At 42.0% G+C, this 22,440-nt stretch overlaps 1 protein-coding gene across 2 annotated transcripts in view; it reads left to right on the top strand.

The window, feature by feature from the left end:
- The first annotated feature begins 340 nt into the window (after window positions 1–340).
- Window positions 341–22,440, top strand: part of SYK (spleen associated tyrosine kinase) — a 63,857-nt gene continuing 41,757 nt past the window's right edge. The window contains exons 1-2 of one of the 2 annotated variants that reach the window (XM_084834039.1): window positions 341–757; window positions 21,968–22,418. In XM_084834039.1, coding sequence (XP_084690165.1) covers window positions 22,011–22,418 — 408 coding nt within the window. In that variant the 5' untranslated portion in view covers window positions 341–757; window positions 21,968–22,010. The remainder of the gene's footprint in view (window positions 758–21,967; window positions 22,419–22,440) is intronic. The other variant, XM_084834038.1, reaches the window with a different exon arrangement.

Genomic DNA, 22,440 nt, shown 5'->3' with positions numbered 1-22,440 from the left:
CTCTATATATATATATATATATATATATTGTCTGCCTGTTCTCACCCAATTGGCTGCTTTTCCTTCAAAATAAAAGTGGCGTTCAGTAACCTTGTTTTCTTCTCAAAAATACGCATTAAACGTTGCGCGTAATTAGGCCCTCATCAGTCATACAGTTCGCAGGACTTGGTAGTATGAATATGGATTGTGACAGAGTCAGTGCGCATTCCGCGGCCAGTCTCAAATTGGGGCCTCCCCCTCCGAGTCCCAAAGTTCAGGGCAGCTCAGCCCCGTGAAACTCCCAACGGCCCCGCGGTTTGAGCCGGGGTGATTCCTCAAGCACGAACCCCCCCCCCCCCTTAAGCAAATGAAGGCAGATGCGCCTTTGCCTGACGAGGAAGTGTTGCTCAGCTGAAACCCAGCGCTGAGGAAATAGCTGGGGCTGCGAGAGAGAAAATGAGGAAGCGAGCGCTCCACTCATCCTGAACGGACTTGGGGCTTCAGCAGGGGCCCAGCAGGCGTGACGCTGAGAGGCACGACGCCGGGGCTTCAGGACGAAGATTTCCGGACTGGGCGCCGAGGCGGAGGGAGGAGAAGCGCCCACGCGAAGGCTCGAAGGCGCAGGCTGGCGCACGGCTTGGCCCTGGTGGCGCGCCTGGCTCCAAGCGCCGCCGCCGCCGCCGCCCCCCCCCCCCCGCGCGCTTCTCTCCCGCCGGGAGGGCCGGGGCTCGCGAGGAGAGGACCACCTTCCCAGAGCTTTCCCGCCCATTCCCCACAGGTAAGAGATGCTGCTACTTCGCCTGTGCGAGAAAGGGGGGTTCCCGAAATTCCTCCTCCCGTAGTCCCCGAGATTTCAATAGCCGGGGTTTTGGGGTGGGGATTGTGGCAGGAGGGGGTTTACTAGTGGGAAGAGATCGAAGGAATACCCGCAGGCGCCTTTGGAAACGAGGGGCTGCGGGGGAGGCCAGACCGAAGCGGCCCACGTAGGAAACGAAGCGAGGAGTGGCATAAGGCACCTCAGGGAAAGAGGCGTGGCCACACTCCAGCCTAGGAAGCGGGGGAACGGAAGGCTCCTCGGGGAGGGGATGGGGCAGCCATCCTAGTCCCCATGTACGTTTGGCGTTGCCATGGGTCTTTCCCCCCCTCCCTTGCCAGGGTTGAAGTCAGGTGCGATTTTTCTCCATCAGTACGCTTTCATGGCAGAAAATGAATCACCCTTTAAAAAAATATAGCTGATGAAGGCCCGCCCGAGAGGGGAAGGGTGCCAACGTTAAGGTGGAAGAGGGTCGAGCAAGGAGAATGTGTTGGGCTTCCTGTTGAAACAAAGGTGCACCTGGCTTTTCCTTGAACCTCAGATGATTGGGCTTTTCAGTTTGGGTTTTTAGAGCATTCTAAAGCGCTCAGAAAAGTGTGTGTAAGTCCATCCCTTTTTGGCCTCGCAATAGTTGTGTGAAGCAGATTAGGCGAAGAGGTGGTGATTTGCTAGAGGCCATCCCTGTGAGCTTCTTGGCTAAGCGAGAATATGACGCCAAGTCTTCCCAAAGTTGGATATTGTCTCCTCTATACGACATTAGCTTCCAATCTGAGCAATCAAATACTCTTTTTATTTTAAGAAAATAGTGTTTAAACACTATAGGCTGAAGTTATACTCCTTTACATTCTTCTTTTAGATGGGAGTAGAGGACTCTGTGGGCTTCTAAGTAAACATGCATTTTTTAATTGGGCTTTAAGGCTGCTATCTTTGGCACACTTAATAAATATGCTTAGTTTCATCTTGTACAATGGCTGTTTTAATAATGTGCCCTAATCTTTTAAAAGCAGTCTTTCAAACTGTTCTGTTCTCTGAGTGCCCTATGCCTTTATACTTTTATACTTCTATATTAAATTTTTGAATAAATCTTAAATTCATATTGCAAGTGCACTTGATGAAGATGGTTCTAACACCAAAAGAAGTCAAAGTGTTGCATTCTCCACGCTTCCGTCTAAATTAATAATGATACTACTAAAATATGATACAGCTAAAAGAACCCACTTCTGGCCAGTCTTTTTTCTCTTTGCTAGTCCATGGGCATTCCATTTTTTGGTTGTTCCTCCTTGTAGTTCCTACAGAAAAATCTCAGTAACAATAACTTAACACTTGGAAGGATTTCATAATGAGTTCTAGTGTGGGGGAAAGACCATAAGGATTTCCTGGTTTTGGTTTTGTCAGCAACAACATGGACTATTCATCTTGAAAGAAACAGGAAGATGTTCTTTTAGTAACAGTAGGGTAAAACCTTTAATGAGACCAACTAAAATCTCACAGTATAGTGAGCAAGCTTTCAAATCCCCCAGAACTCTTCTTCAAACTGGATATTAAGTTAAAAAGAAAGACTTGGGGTGGAGGGAGAGTTGGGCATAGAAAAACCTCAAAGCCAGCAGCTTGTTAGAATCTTAAAATGGAATGCAGGAGGTATTATGGAGACTTAGTTCAGTTAAGCTTGTGCTGGGTGCAAAACAGATTTCAAGTTTCAGTACTGGGATAAAGAAGTACTGTTTCTTCCTCCTTTGAAACAGCCTGCCAGACTTGAAACATGAAATGTATTATTTTTAGGAGGTCCGTTTGAATTGTCACACTCCATGACTGACATCCACAACCTGTGCTGCATTACAGTAAATGTAGTCCTGTTGACTTCAGAGTGGTTAAACTGGGTTATTTCCATATGCTTCACTTTGGTTTTCATTTAAGGTGTGCGACAGTAGTAATATATCTTTCCTTTTTTGTGCTACAAATATTTTTTGAAAACACAAAAGGATTAAGTTAATGGAATTCACTTTGCCATAATATTGGGATTGAAGTTGATGGATGAAGTTAATGGGGTTCACTTTCTCATTGCTGGCTGGGGAATCCTGGCAGTTGTAGGACTTCTTTCTGACTAAACACGCATAGGATTGAACCTTTAACATCTTAAACAATATGCTACATTTATTAACATGGTATTAATGCAGTCCTTCACATGCCCCATACTAGGATCCTTTCCCCAAAATTCTTTGTGTCACTGTACTTGATATACAGTGGTATTTTGGCCCAAAACTTGGATCCATTCTGTAGTTCTAGGTGACAATTCATAGAATCCTTGAAACTTTTTTTTTGCATTTTTGTGATTCATAAATGAAGAAGTAAACAAATGTAATTCTGTCATAACCTTGTTTCTTCAGAATTGGCCCCAATCAGGAGACCGTGCTGAATGTGGTGACTGTGGTGTGGGGGAGGAAGGGGTGATCCTCCCCAAATCAGGCAGAGGGACCTTATGTGAGCAGAGCCATTCCTCTCATGGAAGGCAGATTCTGGATTCAATCCATTGTTTATGATTTCCAATCCATCAAGGGATCTGGTGTAGACATCTTGCATGCAGATCTTCCTTACTGGATGAGGATGAATATCATTATTTCTTTTATCCCTAGTCAGCATAAAACTGAGCTCAAGAATCAGAACACTTCTGATGGGAGGGACAAAATCTATATTGTTAACACTAAGCAGGTCCTAGCTTGGCTAGAGCTTTGATGGGAGAGTGTTCTGAGCTTTCCAGAGGAAGACTGGGATGCATGCATAAAGAACGAGTAAATAATGGCGCAAACCTAGGCAGGACTACTCAGAAATAGGCACCATTGAGTTCAATGAAGCTGACTCCCAATCTTTAGGATTGAAGCCTAAAAGTTTTGGATTGTAGCCTAAATTGTTTGCATTCTAATGTATACTTACTCAGGAGTTAGTCCCATTACTTCTCTCTCTCTCTCTCTCTGTATGTGTGTGTGTGTATACACACGAGGATTGCACTGTAAAACATTTCTAAACTATGGACAATTGAAACATGCCCTTTAAATGAGAATAACACATTAATCTTACAGCTAAATAATATTACACACAGTTATGCTGTTCCAAAAAGTTAATTATTATTTATTTCATTCTGTAAGCAAGAGAAATTTTGCACTTCGGGTATTATTCCTTTAATTCAACTTAAACATTATATTGTAGTCCGATGACTTGCATGCCTGTCAATTATCCGTCCTTAAAATGTTTTCTGTTTTTTCCACAATATCCCTCCTTACTGTTTTATTGGAATGGCCCTATGTAATGCAGTGGAGAGAGATAACTTAAAGCCCCACAGAATAAAGAGTTGTTGTGGCTTCTTTCCACTGTTGCAGGGCCTGACTTCAGCATCAGGTGGTCGAGGCCTAATTCAGATTCCTTAATTTGAACTATTTTTGCACACTACTTAAGACATTATTTTTCTCTAATGATTGCTGATGCGTCATTCATCAGTTTATATTCATCCTTACAATGTTTAATACCTTTGGAGTCTTCTGTGTGCTACTCATTTCCATAGGCAGATTGATGTTTGTTGCACGATGAGGTCCATAAATGAATCATTATTTAAAGTACTTCATGAGGATGTGTTACAGAAACCATCATTGCTGTGTATAAAAGATTTCCCCTGTTTGTTCTTGTTCCTTTCTCTTTCTTGGGTGGGAGGGAGGAATCAGGGGAGAACAGTGGATGTGATATAGGGAAATATTGGGACAGAAAGGTGTTACATGTTGGAACAAACAAAATTCAACAAAACATAAACAATAGATACTCCTGACAGGATTTGATTTGCCAGACCCAGATTTTAGAATGATAGTATAATAATGTTTAAAAAGTGATTAGAGCATGAATATTACATAGATGTGCTTTATGTCACTTTTTAATGTGAAGATGTATTACATGAATGCTTATTTGTCTCCTTATAGTGAGTGACAAAACTGAAGTGAAAGCTACATTGTAAACGTTACTAAAGGCAAACTTCGAAACTCTTTTTTCAGAACTGAAGTGGGAAGTAGTATTTAACATGCAGAATTGTGTTCTTTTTAGTATACCCTGTTTGTTTTTCCCTTAGTTGTTGCCTTGTTTTAGTACCTTGACCCACATTGCAGTGAAACAGCTTAAAGGGGTTGCATATGGATGGCTTTACTGTAACAGTGAGTAACTAGATGGTCCTTGTTATGTGGCAAAAAAAGTCAGGAAGTTTGTTTGAGACTTCGCTGAGCACGATGGCAAGGAAAGCTGGCTGGGGATGAGTATAAGGTATGGGTTGTTAAGAATTGTCAAGCTTCAAACACTGAGGCTAGGCAGAATATGTCAAGAAGGTCCACCAAGCTCTGGAACTCCAAACTCTTATCTAGCGGGGAATTGGAGATTAGGCTTGGTTAGGAAACCTAGTTTCACAGCCTTGGGCTCTGGCATCCACCAGCAATCTCAGAAGGGGTTCCAATTTTCATCAGTCCCTTTTATATGCTTGTCTGCTCCTTTTTTATTTATTCTGCCTCCATTCCCTTCAGTTTGTCTCTTTTACAGCTAATCCCTCCACATGTTACTGCTGTCCTGGAAGTTGCAATCCAAATAGTGTTTTCTGGGCCCCTTGCTTTTCTGTCCTGTACCACTAAACTATTGTGTAGTGCGAGTTCATTATGACTCATGGCTGGTGTTATGCAGAAACCCAAAGTAAATTTGGTAGGCTGGTGGATGTTCCTGAATGTCTCATTTGACATCAAAGTAGGGAACTAGAAAGATGATAACTTAAAAAAATTCTTAGACTTTCAAGTGCAAACCCTAACAACTGTGATTTAAGGCTTAGACCAGATACATTTTGCAAACTTCACAGTTGTGCCTTCCAAAAAATGTTACACTGTTTTTCGTGTTCACTTTGTCCATTTTGGCGCTAGATGCCCAGTTCTGCTCTTCTAACTGAATTGCTAGCATTTATTGTAACTGCATTTCAAAACTGAAAAAGCTAGTCACATGACTCTCTGCTTCATCTGTAAAAGTTGTGAGTTAAAGAGTGACAGAAAACCAATTAGCAAATTACAAGAACTGCAGGAAAAAGTGAAAGGAAAAACAACTTTTAATACCAGGCATTATAAATATTGCTAACAAATTAATAGTACTTCATTTTTGCCTTGTGTGTCTTTTGTATAGCAGAATGAGTTTTGTTTCACTTTGGCAAAAATAGTATAAAATGTATCCAGCACTGCTCATGAACCATTTAGGAGAACTATTTAGCTTAAGTTGGCATGAATCCTGGAGATAAAGGGTACAATATGAAAAGAAAAAGAAAGAGTTAACATTGTACAAGGAAGATACTTATTATAAAATTATGCATATGAAAACATTAGTAAGTACAGAAACATTTTAAACACTGTATTGCCGTACTTATTGAAGATATTTAGCATACTTAGCAGTGGTAGGGTTAGAAAGATCTATTTCTATACAGAGTAGACTGTTCTGAAGGAAATTTCCTGGGCAGGCTAGAACCAAACTAGTGTGGGGGAAAGACCATTCAGAACTTGCTACATTCATAGCCAGATAGTGCAACTAGTAATGTGCTATTACAGCATCAGAGATGAACAAATTTGGTAGTTATGTGGGGTTGACCATCAGTCACAAACTTCTAATTACATAATTTCTTTAAATACAGCTTTTACTTTTATAATATTCCAAAACTGCAACACTTTGCTGGCATGAGTGAAAGAGGTACTATTAAAAAGCTGAGAGAGAAAGCAAGGTAATAATACCCTGTGCAGATCCAGCAAAATGTATTAGTAAATAAATCCTATAGAAATTAATGGGACTTGAGTCATAACTAACATCCCATTCCATTGCTATCAGTGTGGCTTAATTATTATTAACTTTTGGTGGAGTAATCTACAACTTTTCACCAAAGAGAAAACCTCTTGCCTCTAGGAACTGAGGGCCAGAGTACACATCTTTAATTGCCTTATATTCTAATACATTTCTACTGTATGGACTGTGCCCCCAAATTGTGGGGAATAAGTTCAGTAAGCACCCTCTGTATTTACAGTTGTACACACAGGACTATTTCCAACTTTAATGAGTACGTGAAGGTCAAACACACACAATCGTGTTCTGCTCCTTCATGTTTATATAACATTGAAGCAGGGCTAAAGTCTGGTCTGGCAATGCTTTATGTATTTTTGTTACTTTTAAACAGAGTTGTTTTGGGTCACAGCAGTCCTTCATCCAGTTAGCTTACCCAATGGGAATATATATAATCACAATAATAAACCCCCCCACACACAGATCCACAGACAGAAATGATTACAAAGTAGGTGTCAGGTGAGCCTCCCTGATTTTATTGTACATGGGTATAGGTTTTGTTTCATGTTTACCTTGTGTATATACTCCAATTATTTTATTTTTGTTACTGTCCACAGTTATCCTATGATTCTTTGAATTTTTGTTTGACAATTTAAGAGTCTTTACAAATAAGTATTTTCTTTTAAAATAAGAAACTGTAGTATGAACAAGTGAAAACTGTTTTTTAAACTAACTGACTAGGCTATTGTTTTCACCAGGGAAAGATCAAATAACCTTAAAGTAATATAGTGCTGTCACTAGTTCTGCTATGGTCATAGGGACACATTTTCAGAGAAACACAGGAAGCAGCTTTTCTCAAAATTGATAAAGGCGGTGTGATTCTCATAAGCCTGGAGCAGCATCTATTTAATTGACACAAGTAGACATATCTAATAAAGGCTTGAATATCCAGGCTTGAATATCCACTTGTTTGCAATCAGAGATAACATATGAACACTGTTATGAAAATGCAAAAGAAAAAAGGAAAAGAGCAATGCTACCTGTTTTATAGGCATATTATTTTTTCCATTTGTATTACTTTCTGATGTGCCTGTGAACAAGTTCAGTACGTAAGTTAGGCAAATTTCTATGGCTTCAAGACCTATCATTTGCCTTTCTGTACTTAAGATGAGAGTTAACTTGCAGTCTGGGCAGTGTAGAAGTAAGCTTTGCCGGCCACATGACCACGGAAGCATCTTCAGACAGCGCTGGCTCTTCGGCTTAGAAATGGAAATGAGCACCGCACCCTGGAGTTGGACACGACTGGTTGGGGACACCTTTACCTTTTTTTTTATCCTTCCTTACATATACATACATCTATGGCTCCAATGCTATACCCACTTACCTAGGAGAAAACCCCACTGAATTCAATGGGAATTATTTCTGAGTAGACATACATAGGATTGCATTGTAAGATAATAATTTTCAGAGTGTTGCTCGTGAGTTGCAGTAGCTTTCCATAGCAAGTGCATGTACTTCCCTGTATTTACCTCTTCCAGTCCAATGTCACTGGTCTAGCATTGTTGCCTCTTTCCCCCAATTAATATAGGGTGCCTGAGAAGGCAATTGCTGCTGAAAGATAACTGAAAAATCTCCACTTTTTAAAAGAGTCATTTTGCTTTTCTTAGGGAGACTCATACAGATCCACTGCCTGCAGGGTGCTAGGATGCTGTGGAGAGAGAAATCTCTGTGGGTGTAAGGCTACAGCCAGTGGTAGCTAGTGAAAGGCCCTGAAATCCTCAATGTCCCAGTGAAGTCTCAGGATTGAGCCCCCAGCCTACACCAGCTTCAGGCTGGCCTAACTATTTTTTTGAGGGAAGAATAAAATGTCTGAGTTCTGCCAGAAGAAAAGCAGTATACTGGCTGCTTGTGTTCCAGCAGAGCATTGGATGCATCTCTCTGGCACATCTCATCAGACCACATCAAGATTGTTCGGTGAGTACTTATTTACTATCGCTTTGCTTCTTTCCAGGACAATAGCGAGTGCCACCAAACTAATTTATCTGGGACATTAGTACTGTGGATGAGTGCAACTTGCAGATGCACAAGTACTGACAGCTGAAATGTAGTCATATACTGAGATCTGCTGTTGCTGTTTGTCATGGAATTTGCAACTCTAGATATGCTGCCACAGCTTCTTTGGCTCCCTAGGATGCCAGACTAGAGAGTGAGCCCTCTCTCTGCTTCACCAGTCCAAGCAAGAAGAATTATTCTTGAGCCACATATTGCTGCTTGGAGGCTGGGGTTTAAGCAGCAGTAGAATATAAAGTAATGTGCAAGGTGCTGGAGTCAAGTTCTGGGATTGCTGCCCTTGCCACTGGCTTTTCAGCACGCTGGCTCATGTGACTGAGCCTTTAGTTACATTTAGTGACGTTCAAACATTTTTTCTTGGCTTAAGAGAATTTAAAGATTTTCAGACTAACATAGTATCTTGCCCTAGTTTCCTATGTCAGCATGAACATGTATATGTATCACCAGACTGATATTTCAAGTTGCAAAATAATTAGATATTTCTAGGCTATTTTAATACATATATAAGAGAACCTGAGGAGTGTGTGCGTGTGCATGCGTGCAAGAAAATACAGAGAGAGATTCTCTTTTTCCTTCCTCATATAAACCTCTACAAATGAGTGAACCCAAATTTGTAAGATCATTTGACTCTTACTAATTAACATTTGAGCCTTGTGTGGTGCAGAGTGGTAGGCGGCAGTATTGCAACTGAAACTCTCCCCACGACCTGAGTTCGATCCCAGCAGAAGCTGGGTCCCAGGTAGCTGGCTCAGGTCAACTCAGCTTTCCATCCTTCCGAGGTCGGTAAAACAAGTATCCAGCTTGCTGGGGGGAAAGATAGTCACGACTGGGGAAGGCAATGGCAAACCACCCCACTATAGTCTGCCATGAAAACGCCAGAGTAAACGGCATCCCTCTAGGGGTTATTTTAAGGACCGCGGTGGCTTAGTGGTTAAGACGCTAAACAGCAGACCGGAAGGTCGGCAGGACAGCAGTTCGAGACCCGAGTGCTGCGTGACAGAATGAGCTCCTGTCTTCAGTCACAGCTCCTGCCAACCTAGCAGTTCGAAAGCAAGAAATTGCAAGTAGATAAATAGGTACCGCTTCGGTGGGAAAGGTAACAGCGTTCCGTGCACCTGGGTGTTCAGTCATGCCGGCCACATGACCACGGAAGTGTCTTTGGACAGCGCTGGCTCTTCGGCTTAGAAATGGAGATGAGCGCCACCCGACTGGCTGGGGACACCTTTACCTTTTTAATTAACATTTCTTGTTAAGTATTGCCTTGAATTTTGTTTGGTTCAAATTTGTGTGAAATATTGAGTTGGTGCTTATCTAAGCTTTCTTTTCTAGTTTACATCATAATCTACACATTGCATCCTTCCTCTTGTCTAAAAGTTCAGATCCAACTGGAAATGTGCTACATTGGTATACTTAAAAAGAATTTCCTCACTTATACTGAAAGTATTCAGGTCATTGGATAAACAATTACAGTTATTTTTAGATGATCTCTTCTTACAATTTGACTTGTAAAAAAATCCACAGCTGAGCTTTACATTTTTGCATATTGCTTCACTAGCTCTAGTATTAGTGCCTTTTTGTTCCTCATAATCTGTTTTTGGTGTGCCCAAGGGCTCAGGCATTCTCAGTAAAAGCTTTAACTTCTTATTTTGAATTGCAAATCTCTATATCACAAATTTGTTTCTAAAACACCCCTCAGTTTTGAAAGAACTTTGCCACATCCAAAGGAGGGACTGATGTTCAGGAAACACAAGTCCAAAGTACGCTTGAGTATGTAGAACTAGAGCTGTGGTTCTTTGGATCCAGGCCTCTAGCCCTTGTATGCTTAGGTAATTTTCTTTTCAGTTTCATTTTTTACTTCACTTTCTCTCCCCAAATTGCATATCGTTAAATAGTTGCAGTGTTTCCTTCACAAATGCTACATAGCTTTCTCATGAAACATTTCCTAACTTCATGAGCCTGCATGTAACTCTCCTTAATAGATGAGTGAAACATACACTTGCATCTAATTCGATTAAGAAGACTTGACTTAACCTGATTCTCCTGAGTTTGCACATACTATACTGATCTGAATGCAAAGTAATGTTACTAGGTTGGTGAAATCCTTACATTTACGAAAGCTACTGGCAGCCAGTGTTTAGGTTTGCTGTAAATATATGGCTTAAAAAAATCTTCAGACGTCTGCCTTGCAGGTTTACCTGTTTTGTGGGTTAACACTCCATAGCCATGGCTTCCTTTGTATCTGTCACATAGGAGGCTTATGTAAATAGCTTTTCTGATGCAGATCTGCCCTTCACTGTCTATTTCTTTAAAGGTATAAGCATCCTTCACCCAGATAATGGCATCCATAGCCACTTGGAATAGCACGCATATTTACCTGGGCTTCCAGATCCACAAAAAGGAAGCCTTTTGATGTATCCAGTCAGCCAAAGATAGCTAAAGCCATCTCCTTTATAATTAAGATCTTGATAGTCTGTTGTTGTTCAGTCGTTCAGTTGTGTCCGACTCTTCGCGACCCCATGGACCATAGCATGCCAGGCCTTCCTGTCCTGCGCTCTCTCCCGGAGCGTGCTCAAGTTCATATTCATTGCATCAGTGATGCTATCTAGCCATCTCATCCTCTGCCGTCCCCTTCTCCTTTTGCCTTCAGTCTTTCCCAGCATCAGGGTCTTTTCCAGGGAGTTTTCTCTTCGCATTAGGTGGCCAAAATATTGGAGCTTCAGCTTCAGCATCTGTCCTTCCAATGAGCAGTCAGGGTTGATTTCCTTTAGGATGGACTGATTTGACCTCCTTGCAGTCCAGGGGACTCGTAAGAGTCTTCTCCAGCACCACAGTTCGAAAGCATCAATTCTTCGGCGCTCAGCCTTCCTTATAGTCCAGCTCTCACAACCATACATTACTATTGGGAAAACCATAGCTTTGATTAGACGGACCTTTGTCGGCAAGGTGATGTCTCTGCTTCTTACTATGCTGTCTAGGTTTGCCATAGCTTTCCTCCCAAGGAGCAAGCGTCTTTTAATTTCATGGCTACAGTCACCGTCTGCGGTGATCTTGGAGCCCAAGAAAGTAAAATCTGTCACTGCTTCCATTTCTTCCCCTTCTATATGCCAGGAAGTGATGGGGCCAGATGCCATGATCTTCGTTTTTTTAATGTTGAGTTTCAAACCAGCTTTTGCACTCTCCTCTTTCACCCGCAACAGGAGGCTCTTTAGATCCTCTTCGCTTTCTGCCATTAGGGTGGTATCGTCTGCATATCGGAGGTTGTTGATAATTCTCCCAGCAATCTTAATTCCGACCTGTGATTCATCCAACCCGGCTTTTCTCATGATGTATTCTGCATATAAGTTAAATAAGCAGGGTGACAATATGCAGCCTTGTCATACTCCTTTCCCAATTTTGAACCAATCGGTTGTTCCATGTCTGGTTCTTACTGTTGCTTCTTGACCCTCGTACAGGTTTCTCAGGAGACAGGTAAGGTGGTCTGGTACTCCCATCACTTTAAGAATTTGCCACAGTTTGTTGTGATCCACACAATCAAAGGCTTTAGCGTAGTCAATGAAGCAGAAATAGATGTTTTTCTGGAATTCTCTTGCTTTCTCCATGATGCAGCGAATGTTGGCGATTTGATCTCTAGTTCCTCTGCCTCTTCGAAACCCATCTTGTACTTCCAGTAGTTCTCGGTTCGCATACTGCTGAAGCCTAGCTTGTAGGATTTTGAGCATCACCTTGCTGGCATGTGAAATGAGCGCAATTGTGCGGTAGTTTGAACACTCTTTGGCGTTGCCCTTCTTTGGAATTGGAATGTAAACTGACCTTTTCCAGTCTTGTGGCCACTGTTGAGTGTTCCAGATTTGTTGGCATATTGAATGCAGCACTTTAACAGCATCAACTTTTAGGATTTTAAATAGCTCAGCTGGAATACTGTCATCTCCGCTAGCTTTGTTGTTACTAATGCTTCCTAAGGCCCACTTGACTTCACTCTCGAGGATGTCCGGCTCAAGTTCAGTGACCGCACTATCATGGCTATCAGGGACATTCAGATCTTTCCTGTATAGTTCTTCTGTGTATTCTTGCCACCTCTTCTTAATCTCATCTGCTTCTGTTAGGTCCCTGCCTTCTTTGTCCTTTATCATGCCCGTCTTTGCACAAAACGTTCCCTTGAGATCTCCAATTTTCTTGAAGAGATCTCTAGTCTTTCCCATTCTGTTGTTTTCCTCGATTTCTTTGCATTGTTCATTTAAGAAGGCCTTCTTGTCTCTCCTTGCTATTCTCTGGAACTCTGCATTCAGTTGGGTATATCTTCCCCTTTCTCCCTTGCTTTTCGCTTCCCTTCTTTCCTCAGCTACTTGTAAAGCCTCCTCAGACAGCCACTTTGCTTTCTTGCATTTCTTTTTCTTGGGGATGGATTTCGTTGCTGCCTCCTGAACAATGTTACGGACCTCTGTCCATAGTTCCTCAGGCACTCTGTCTATCAGGTCTAATCCCTGAAATCTATTCCTCACCTCCACTGTATATTCATCAGGGATATGATTGAGGTCATACCTGAATGGTTTAGTGGTTTTCCCGACGTTCTTCAATTTAAGCCGAAATTTTGCAAGAAGCAGCTCATGATATGAGGCACAGTCAGCTCCAGGTCTTGTTTTTACTGGCTGTATGGAGCTTCTCCATCTTTGGCTGCAAAGGACATAATCAATCTGATTTCGATATTGACCATCTGGTGATGTCCATGTGTAGAGTCACCTCTTGTGCTGTTGGAAAAGAGTGTTTGCTATGATCAGCATTTTCTCTTGGCAAAACTCTATTAGCTTTTGTCCTGCTTCATTTTGTACACCAAGGCCATGCCTGCCTATTATCCTGGTGATTTCTTGACTTCCTACTTTCGCATTCCAATCCCCTATGATGAAGAGGACATCTTTTTTTGGTGTTAGTTCTAGAAGGTGTTGTAGGTCTTCATAGAACCGATCAACCTCAGCTTCTTCGGCCTCAGTGGTAGGGGCATAGACTTGAATTACTGTGATGTTGAATGGTTTGCCTTGGATTTGTACTGAGATCATTCTATCATTTTTAAGATTGTACCCCAGTACTGCTTTTCCCACCCTTTTGTTAACTATGAGTGCTACTCCATTTCTTCTAAGGGATTCTTGCCCACAATAGTAGATATGATGGTCACCTGAATTAAATTCGCCCATGCCTGTCCATTTTAGTTCACTGATTCCCAAGATGTCGATGTTCAATCTTGCCATCTCATGTTTGACCACCTCCAGCTTACGTTGATTCATTGATCTGACATTCCAGGTTCCTAAACAATATTGTTCTTGACAGCATCGGATTTTCTTTTCACCACCAGACACATCCACAGCTGAGTGTCCTTTCGGGTTTGGCCCAGCCGCTTCACTCTTTCTGGCGCTACTTGGAAATACCCTCTGCTCTTCCCCAGTAGCATATTGGACACCTTCCGACCTGAGGGGCTCATCTTCCGGCGTCATCTCTTTTAGCCTTGTGATACGTTCCATGGGGTTTTCTTGGCAAGAATACTGGAGTGGGTTGCCATTTCCTTCTCCAGTGGACCACATTTTGTCAGAACTCTCTGCCATGACCTGTCCGTCTTGGGTGGCCCTGCACGGCATAGCTTATGGCTTCACTGAGTTATGCAAGCCCCTTCGCCACAACAAGGCAGTGATCCATGAAGGGGCTTGATAGTCTACCTAGACCTAAAAGGTGGGAGGAGGATCTCCCTGCTTTTATGTGCTCCTTCACACGGAGCTTTTAACCTGCTGTTGAGATGGCTAAATCAAGTTTGCGGGCTCTTTAGATGATGCCATGAACCTCCAAGGCATCTCCTGCACTAAATGCCCTTTGTTCCATTTTTTAAAAGATTGCAGATAATGAACTACCAAATTACCATTGTGTTCCATTTGAGTTCCCTCCATGAAAAGAGGAAAAGCCCCAAGAGGAGCATGATCAATGAAAGATACGGAAGTCAGGGAGAAGGAGGGGGAAAAGAAGCGCATGAAAAAGGGCGTTGTTGTCATGCTGCATTTAAAGTGGAAGCAGAAAGCCCCGTTTTAAATGCAGGATTTTAGGCTGGTGTAGAGATGCTCTATATCACTTCTCTGATTTGTGAAACCTGTTAGGGAGTCAGCCCTTCCCTTCCCTTCACAGTCAAATGTAATAAAATTGGAATATGGTTCTTTATTCCTTTGTCACTCCAGTCTCTCTAATCATCTTCCACAGATGTTGTGCATGATGCAACTCTCCAGGAGACCCCTGCTTTGTGAGCATTTTACCTCAAAGCATTTAGCATGGGTTAACAGGCTTTTCTTTTCTTTTTTACTATGTCTTCTTTCAAGTACCACCCTGCTTTCCCTTCTTGTCCCTTCTGAGATTCTTTTAATGAATCTTCTTTCACTTTGAACTAGAGGTTTCACTGTGAGCTTCTTGTGATTCCAAGAGAAGTTTCTCTCCCCACCTGCCTAGCTACTCAGGCCAATCTCCCCACATTTACTTATTTGTCCCTACAGGGAAGTAAGAGGGAAAGCAGGCTGCCTGCCCATAATGAGAGGTTTCAGCTGGTCACTACCTTCCCCCAAGCACATAATTAGTTCATAGCTCTGGAGTTCCCCTTGTTGTTGTTGTTCAGTCGTGTCCGACTCTTCATGACCCCAGGGTTAAAGGGAAAAGAGGGGGCGATAGCATCCTACTGATCAGATAGAAGCATGCACAGCTGGCCCACCTCAAGAGGCAGTTGTGGCACAGCAAACCATTACAGTGGCCTGCTAAGACTTGAAAAATTTCCTACACAATTGAAACTGTTGGCTCTTTTATGTGCTTTTGCTGGCTGGCAGTTGAGGAATTCTTTCTGTCTAAACATGCATAGGATTGTGTCCTAAGTGTTTTTTGTAGATTTATTTGTAAGCCTGTTTTATTGGACAGATTCCTCTATTCTTCTCCCTTTTTTCAGGCTCACATACCTTCCTTGATCTTCAAGTTGAACTGGGGGAGAAGGAAGATCTATTCTTCATTTCCTTCTCAGTTTTGCAGGAGAAGAACTCTGATAACTGGGAGCTCGGCAATTATGTCTCATTCTGAATTAGTTCCTTTATCATGTTTTCTTCTGTAAATATACTTTGATGGTTCACATTGATATATCCTTCATTAACTTTCACCTTTGTTAAGTAATAGTTACATGAACTACGTAAGCTGTGCCAAAGACCTTACTGTATAACAGTACAGTCCTGTGCATGTCCCATTGACTTCAATTGATTGAAGCCGTTAAGAAAAGAAATGGGCATAAAGAAAAGACATCGGTGGAGGGGAAAGGTTATGACTAGAGCAACAATGAATACAGTAATGATATTTAACATCACATATGAATGTAATGTTTCTGTTAAACTGTCATATCTGTGTTGTATACTTTTCAGCATATGTGTGTCTGTATAGAAAGACTTGCTTTGAAGTTCACAGATGTTAAGAAGATGAAATATGCCCAGCAGGATTTTAACAGAAAATTGCTAACTGGTAGTTTGTCAAACCCAAAGAGGTTGGACCTTGTTTCTCAACCTAAAAGAAGTAGAATAGTTCTTTTTATCCTTTTGTTATATTAATAAAAAAATCTGACTATGTGAGATCACCGTAAGGAATGCTTCACTTGAATAGCTGTATTTCTTGTTATATAGCTCACAAAAAGTACATCATTTGGTTCTTCGTTGTGCGTTACGTTACATATGATGCAATGTGTCTCCACACAATATTGTGGTTGTTCTTGTCCCTGCAGTTCAAATGCTTGTTTACGTATAAAAAAGAATCAACAGTGCAGCTATCATAGCTGCATATAATAAAAAAATTAAAGGAAGTTTGCAAAAAACAAAACAAAAAAACATCCCTGTTTCTGAGCATAATATTTCATGGGGCACTATGTAAGTTAATAAGTAGTCAGGTTGGCTTGTAATAACCACTGAGCTGTTTCAACATCGCCATTTGGTGGTATAGTGTTAGCCATTAAGGTCTGCAGCTTGCACAGTATAGAGGAGCTGCACTAATTGCTTCACAGGAAGATGGCTGAAGTTAGTAACTTGCTGTTTTATGTCTCAAGTAACTAGATTCCAGTCAACAGAGTTCTTCTTTAGCAGAACACTTTGAGAGGAAAAGGAAGAGCAGACACTAAAAGTCTGAAATATTCCAGTAATATAAGGGTCAAGAAAGAATTGTGTCTTCGGAATCAGGATGTTTTAGCCAGGCTGGTGCTATTTTTCCTGACTTTAAAAAAGGTACAGGTCTTATGCTCGTCTTCCATCAGGCTGTGAAGCAGAGGGAGAAAATAAAAGCAAGGCTATTCCATTGCTCATGCTGAGAGACCTGCTCCCTTTAGCCTCCCTCATTTTTCACTTAGTGGCAGCCATACCATTAGGGTACCTAAACTATTTACATCCCAGATGGTTGTTATAAGAACTTTTAAGAACTGGTGCCTGAGGTTTCTTTATTCCTCTTCCCTTCCTTTCCCTTTTTCCTTGCATGTCACATGTTTTAGATTTTATGCCTGAGGGCAGGGACTGTCTTAACTTCTGATATTTATAAGCCACTCTAGGAGCCTTTTTAGCTGAAGAGTGGGGCAAAATACTTTAAATATATATTAATAATTAGCATTCTCTAGAACATATCATTCCGAAGTTACACCTAAGAGTGTTTTATTACATTTTGGTTTTTTCTGAGGGAGGGGTGCCTCAAACATCAAAAGTTCTATGCTTATGTCTCTCTTCTATCATTCAGTCCTCTGCACACTGACTAAAGATTAGTTTTAGTTAAAGCAGGCAACCTTTGAATGTCCACTAGCCACAGGAGGAAACAGAAACACAGGTTAGACAATGTACATACGCTTAAGTGCTGAAGAGCCGAGCATTTGTGGCTTCCTGTGTAAGATTAAAATAATAATTTTAAACGGGATGATCTAAGAGCATTACAATCTAGAAAAACCTAGATCAGAAGGGGTAGTGGAGGAGAACAGACATAACAGAGCCTAGAAACAGGTTTTGGGGCATGGCACAGGCCATACTACAGAATTATAAGTAAACACAGAGTTTGCTTTTAATTCAGCATTTAGAAAGATTAAAAAGGAAGTTGAATTGGTGGTGACAAGCCTACCAAACCAATAGCATATATGTTTGAGCTGTAAGCAACAGTGTAGGCCAACTCTTTGCTTGCATTCGCATGCAAGTAATTGAACAGTGAAATGGCTAAGACTGTGAGCCAGGAAGTCCCTGATTGAAATCTGCTCAGCTATGAACTGGCTACGTGACCTCAGGCAAGCCACTGTCTCTCAGACTCAGCCACACACCTATAATATAGGGATGGTGATAATGTAAAATTTATTGGGTTAATTCTACATATGCAGTTAGCCTACCTTAAGCACCACCTCCAACTGTTTCGAACTGGAATAAGACTAAACCTGTCAGATCTGAGTTACTTTTCTGTTTTCAGGTTTAAGTTGTATCTTTCACACCATCAAGGGCAGGAATGAGGAATGTGTGGCTGTCCAGATGTTATTGGATTGCATCTCCTATTATCCCTCACCATTGGCTAGGCTGGCTGGTGCTGATGGGAGTTGCAGTCCACCGATAGCTAGAGGGCCACACATTTCACACCCCTGAGCAAGAGTTAGTTCAATAGCTTACTGTAATGAACTTTCCTTAAAATTAAGAGTGTATTTTTCCAGTTTGTTTCACCTATTACTTGGAAAAAAATCCGGCCCAAGTGAGCTCATGACAGTAACAACAATCAGGTTTGTAAGAGAACAGTCAGAACTGTGGCTCTTTCTCTAAATGGGCTCATTTCAACAGATCATCGAGGCGTGTGATAGCCCACAAAGTACTACTTCACGGATCATGTCAGACTTTGAAGCTTTGGGAAGGAAACTCAAACTTTGGGGCCCAGATAGTTTTCTCATCCATCCTTCCAGTAGTTAGAAGAGGGATAGAAATGGAAAGAAAAATACTCCGGGTGAATGACTGGTTACGAAGGTGGTGCCAATGCGAGAGATTTGGATTCTGGGACCACGGGCTATACTTTCTGGAAGATGGGCTGTTGGCAAGGGATGGGTTGCACCTCACAAAGGCTGGGAAGAATGTGGTTGGCCACAGCATGAAAAACTTCATCAGGAGAGCTTTAAACTGAATCCTATGGGGGAGGGAGATGTAAAGTTGGGGGTAACAATTCACCACAATGGAGAGAACAGCTCGAATAGTTTCCAGTAATAGTCTTCAGACACATGTAAGAAGAAAGCCAGACTATAAAGCACATGGTCTTCGATGTCTATATACTAATGCCCAGAGTATGGGAAACAAACAGAACGAACTTGAACTCTTAATACAAGAGGGAAATGACTTGATCGGTGTAACTGAGACTTGGTGGGATGACTGCCATGACTGAATACAATAATTGAAGGATATAACTTGTTCAAAAAGAACAGGAGGAACAGAAAGGGAGGTGGAGTTTCGCTAAACCTTAAAAATACATGTCTCTGCACAGAAATACAGGAGAATGAGCTTGGTAGCCCCATCAAGAGCATCTGGGTTAAAATAAATGGAGCAAAGAACAAAAGGAACCTGGTGGTCGGAGTCTACTACCGGCCACCCAACCAAGGAGAAGACGAGGATGAAACTTTTGAAAAGCAAATAGCCAATGTTTTAAGGAAGCATGATGTAGTAGTAATGGGGGACTTCAGTTTCTCCAATATTTGTTGGGAGACAAATTCTGCAAAACATGACCCCTCCAAGAAATTCCTGACTTGTGTGGTGGATAACTTCCTCCTACAGAAAATAGAGGAAGGAACTAGGGGATAGGCTGTCCCTGACTTGATCCTAACCAACAGATATGACTTAGTGGATAAAGTAGCAGTTACAGGAACTCTGGGGGAATGTTATACTTGAGTTCTTGTTTCTAAAGGAAGCAAAAGCCGAGTGTAGCCAAACGTGTACCCTGGATTTTAGGAAAGCCAATTTTAATAAACTCAGAACAATGGTAAGTAAGGTCCCATGGCAAGCGACTCTAATGAGAAAAGGAGTCCCAAGATGGGTGGGAGTTCTTAAAAGAGGAAATTCTGAAGGCACAGTTACAAACAATTCTAACAAGAAGGAAAAGGTGGAAGACAACAGAAGAAGCCAATGTGGCTTCACAAAACGCTTAGAGATGACCTGAAAAAAACCAACACATATAGGAAGTGGAAGGAAGGCCAAGCTACAAAGGAAGAGAACAAACAGGTAGCACAGAATTGCAGGGATAGTGTCTAAAGCTAAAGCTGAGAACGAGCTGAGGTTAGCAAGGGATGCTAAAAGCAATAAAAAGGCTTTCTTCAGCTAAGTGCATAGTAAAAGACAGAAGAAAGAAATGGTGGGTCAGCTATTAAATAAGGATGGCAAAATGATAACAGATGACAAAGAAAAGGCAGAAATGCTCAATTCCTACTTTGGCTCAGTCTTCTCCCGAAAGAGGGTCTATGACCCCCCTGGCAAAGACGAAGTACAGGCTGAAGGGGCAGGATTGCAGCTTGAGATCAATAGGCATATGGTCAAGGAACACCTAATTACTTTGAAGGAGTTCAAATCTCCAGGGCCAGATGAACTGCATCCTAGAGTAATAAAGGAACTGGCAGAAGAACTCTCAGAACTGCTGTCTATTATCTTTGAGAAATCATGGAGGATGGGGGAAGTGCCAGATGACTGGAGGAGGGCTAATGTGGTCCCTATCTTCAAAAAGGGTAAAAAGGAGGAACCTGGGAACTACAGACCAGTCAGTCTGACATCAATTCCTGGGAAAATTCTGGAGCAGATTATGAAGCAATCCATCTGTAAGCACCTTGAAAACAATGCAGTGATTACTTGAAGCCTACATGGATTTGTCAAGAACAAATCCTGCCAGACAAATCTAATCTCATTTTTTGACCAAGTAACCTCCCTTGTGGACAGTGGGAATGCTGTGGACATAATATACCTCGACTTCAGCAAAGCTTTCGACAAATTGCCCCATGATATCCTGATGAGCAAACTAGCTGAAAGTGGGCTAGATGAAACAACGATCCAGTGGATCGAGTTGGCTACAGAATCGGACTCAAAGAGTGCTTATCAATGGGACCTTCTCAAACTGGGGAGAGGTAACGAGTGGGGTACCGCAGGGCTCAGTCCTGGGCCCAGTGCTCTTCAATATGTTTATTAATGACTTGGAGGAGGAGGTGCAGGGAATGCTGATCAAATCTGCAGATCACACAAAATTGGGTGGGATAGCTAATCCCTTGGAAGACAGAAACAAAATTCAAAGTGACCTGGATAGACTGGAGCACTGGGCAATAAACAACAGAATGAAATTTAATAGGGATAAATGCCAAGTTCTGCACCTAGGACAAAGAAACCAAATGCACGGTTACAAGATGGGGGATACTTGGCTACAAGTGAGAGTTGTAGTGTTGTAGATCACAAGCTGAATATGAGCCAACAATGTGATGTGGCTGCAAAAAAAGGCAAATGCTCTTTTGGGCTGCATTAATAGAAGCATAGCTTCCAAATCCTGGGAAGTACTAGTTCCCATCTACTCAGCACTGGTTAGGCCTCATCTTGAGTACTGTATCCAGTTCTGGGCACCACACTTTCAGAAGGATGCAGACAAACTGGAGAGGGTTCAGAGGAGGGCAATGAAGATGATCAGGGGACTGGAAACAAAGCCCTATGAAGAGAGACTGAAAGAACTGGGCACGTTTAGCCTTGAGAAGAGAAGACTGAGGGGGGATAGGATACTCTTCAAGTACTTGAAAGGTTGTCACAGAGAGGAAGGCCAGGATCTCTTCTCGATCATCCCAGAGTGCAGGGCACAGAATAATGGGCTCAAGTGACAGGAAGGCAGATTCTGGCTGAACATCAGGAAAAACTTCCTGACTGTTAAAGCAATACGACAATGGAACCAATTACCTAGGGAGGTAGTGCGCTCTCCCACACTGGAAGCATTCAAGATGAAGCTGGACAGCCATCTGTCAGGGTTGCTTTGACTTGGGTTCCTGCTTCGAGCAGGGGGTTGGACTCAATGGTCTTATAGCCCCCTTCCAACCCTACTATGGTATTTCAGTATCACATTCCATTGGTAATGTAAGATGCTATAATTGTGTGGCATATATCCTACCTTATGGCTGCAAAGGAGGCCCTCAGGGTGGCATGCAAAATCATTCAGTACTGTATGAAAGTATTATGCATTCTGTTTTATCCTCTAAGGTTACTTTTCTCCAATATGTTCCTTTTTTCTTTCCAGGTATAAAATAACTACTGCAAGAAATTAAGAAGTTGAAGAAAAAATGGCAAGTGCTAATTCTATTAGCCACCTCACTTATTTCTTTGGCAACATTGCACGTGAAGAAGCTGAAGATTACCTCATACAAGGTGGGCTGAGCAATGGACTCTACTTACTGCGACAGAGCCGAAACTATCTAGGTGGTTTTGCTTTATCCCTGGTGCATGATGGTAAAGTGTATCATTACACTATTGAGAGGGAAATTAGTGGCACTTATGCAATTACAGGAGGAAAATCCCACAGGAGTCCTGTAGAACTCATTAACTACCACTCAGATGAAGTTGATGGCCTTGTTTGCCTACTCAGGAAACCTTATAATCGGCCACCAGGAGTGGAACCAAAGACAAGTCAGTTTGAGGACTTAAAGGAGAATCTCATCAGGGAATATGTCAAACGAACATGGAACTTGCATGTAAGTTTAGTTCTCTTTCTGT

This window comes from Heloderma suspectum, chromosome 2 (genome assembly GCF_057233095.1).
Source record: "Heloderma suspectum isolate Gila_16-S chromosome 2, 16-S_ref, whole genome shotgun sequence".
Taxonomy (NCBI): domain Eukaryota; kingdom Metazoa; phylum Chordata; class Lepidosauria; order Squamata; family Helodermatidae; genus Heloderma; species Heloderma suspectum.
Note: the sequence above shows the minus strand (reverse complement) of the source record. Positions and strands in the feature narration are given on the sequence as shown.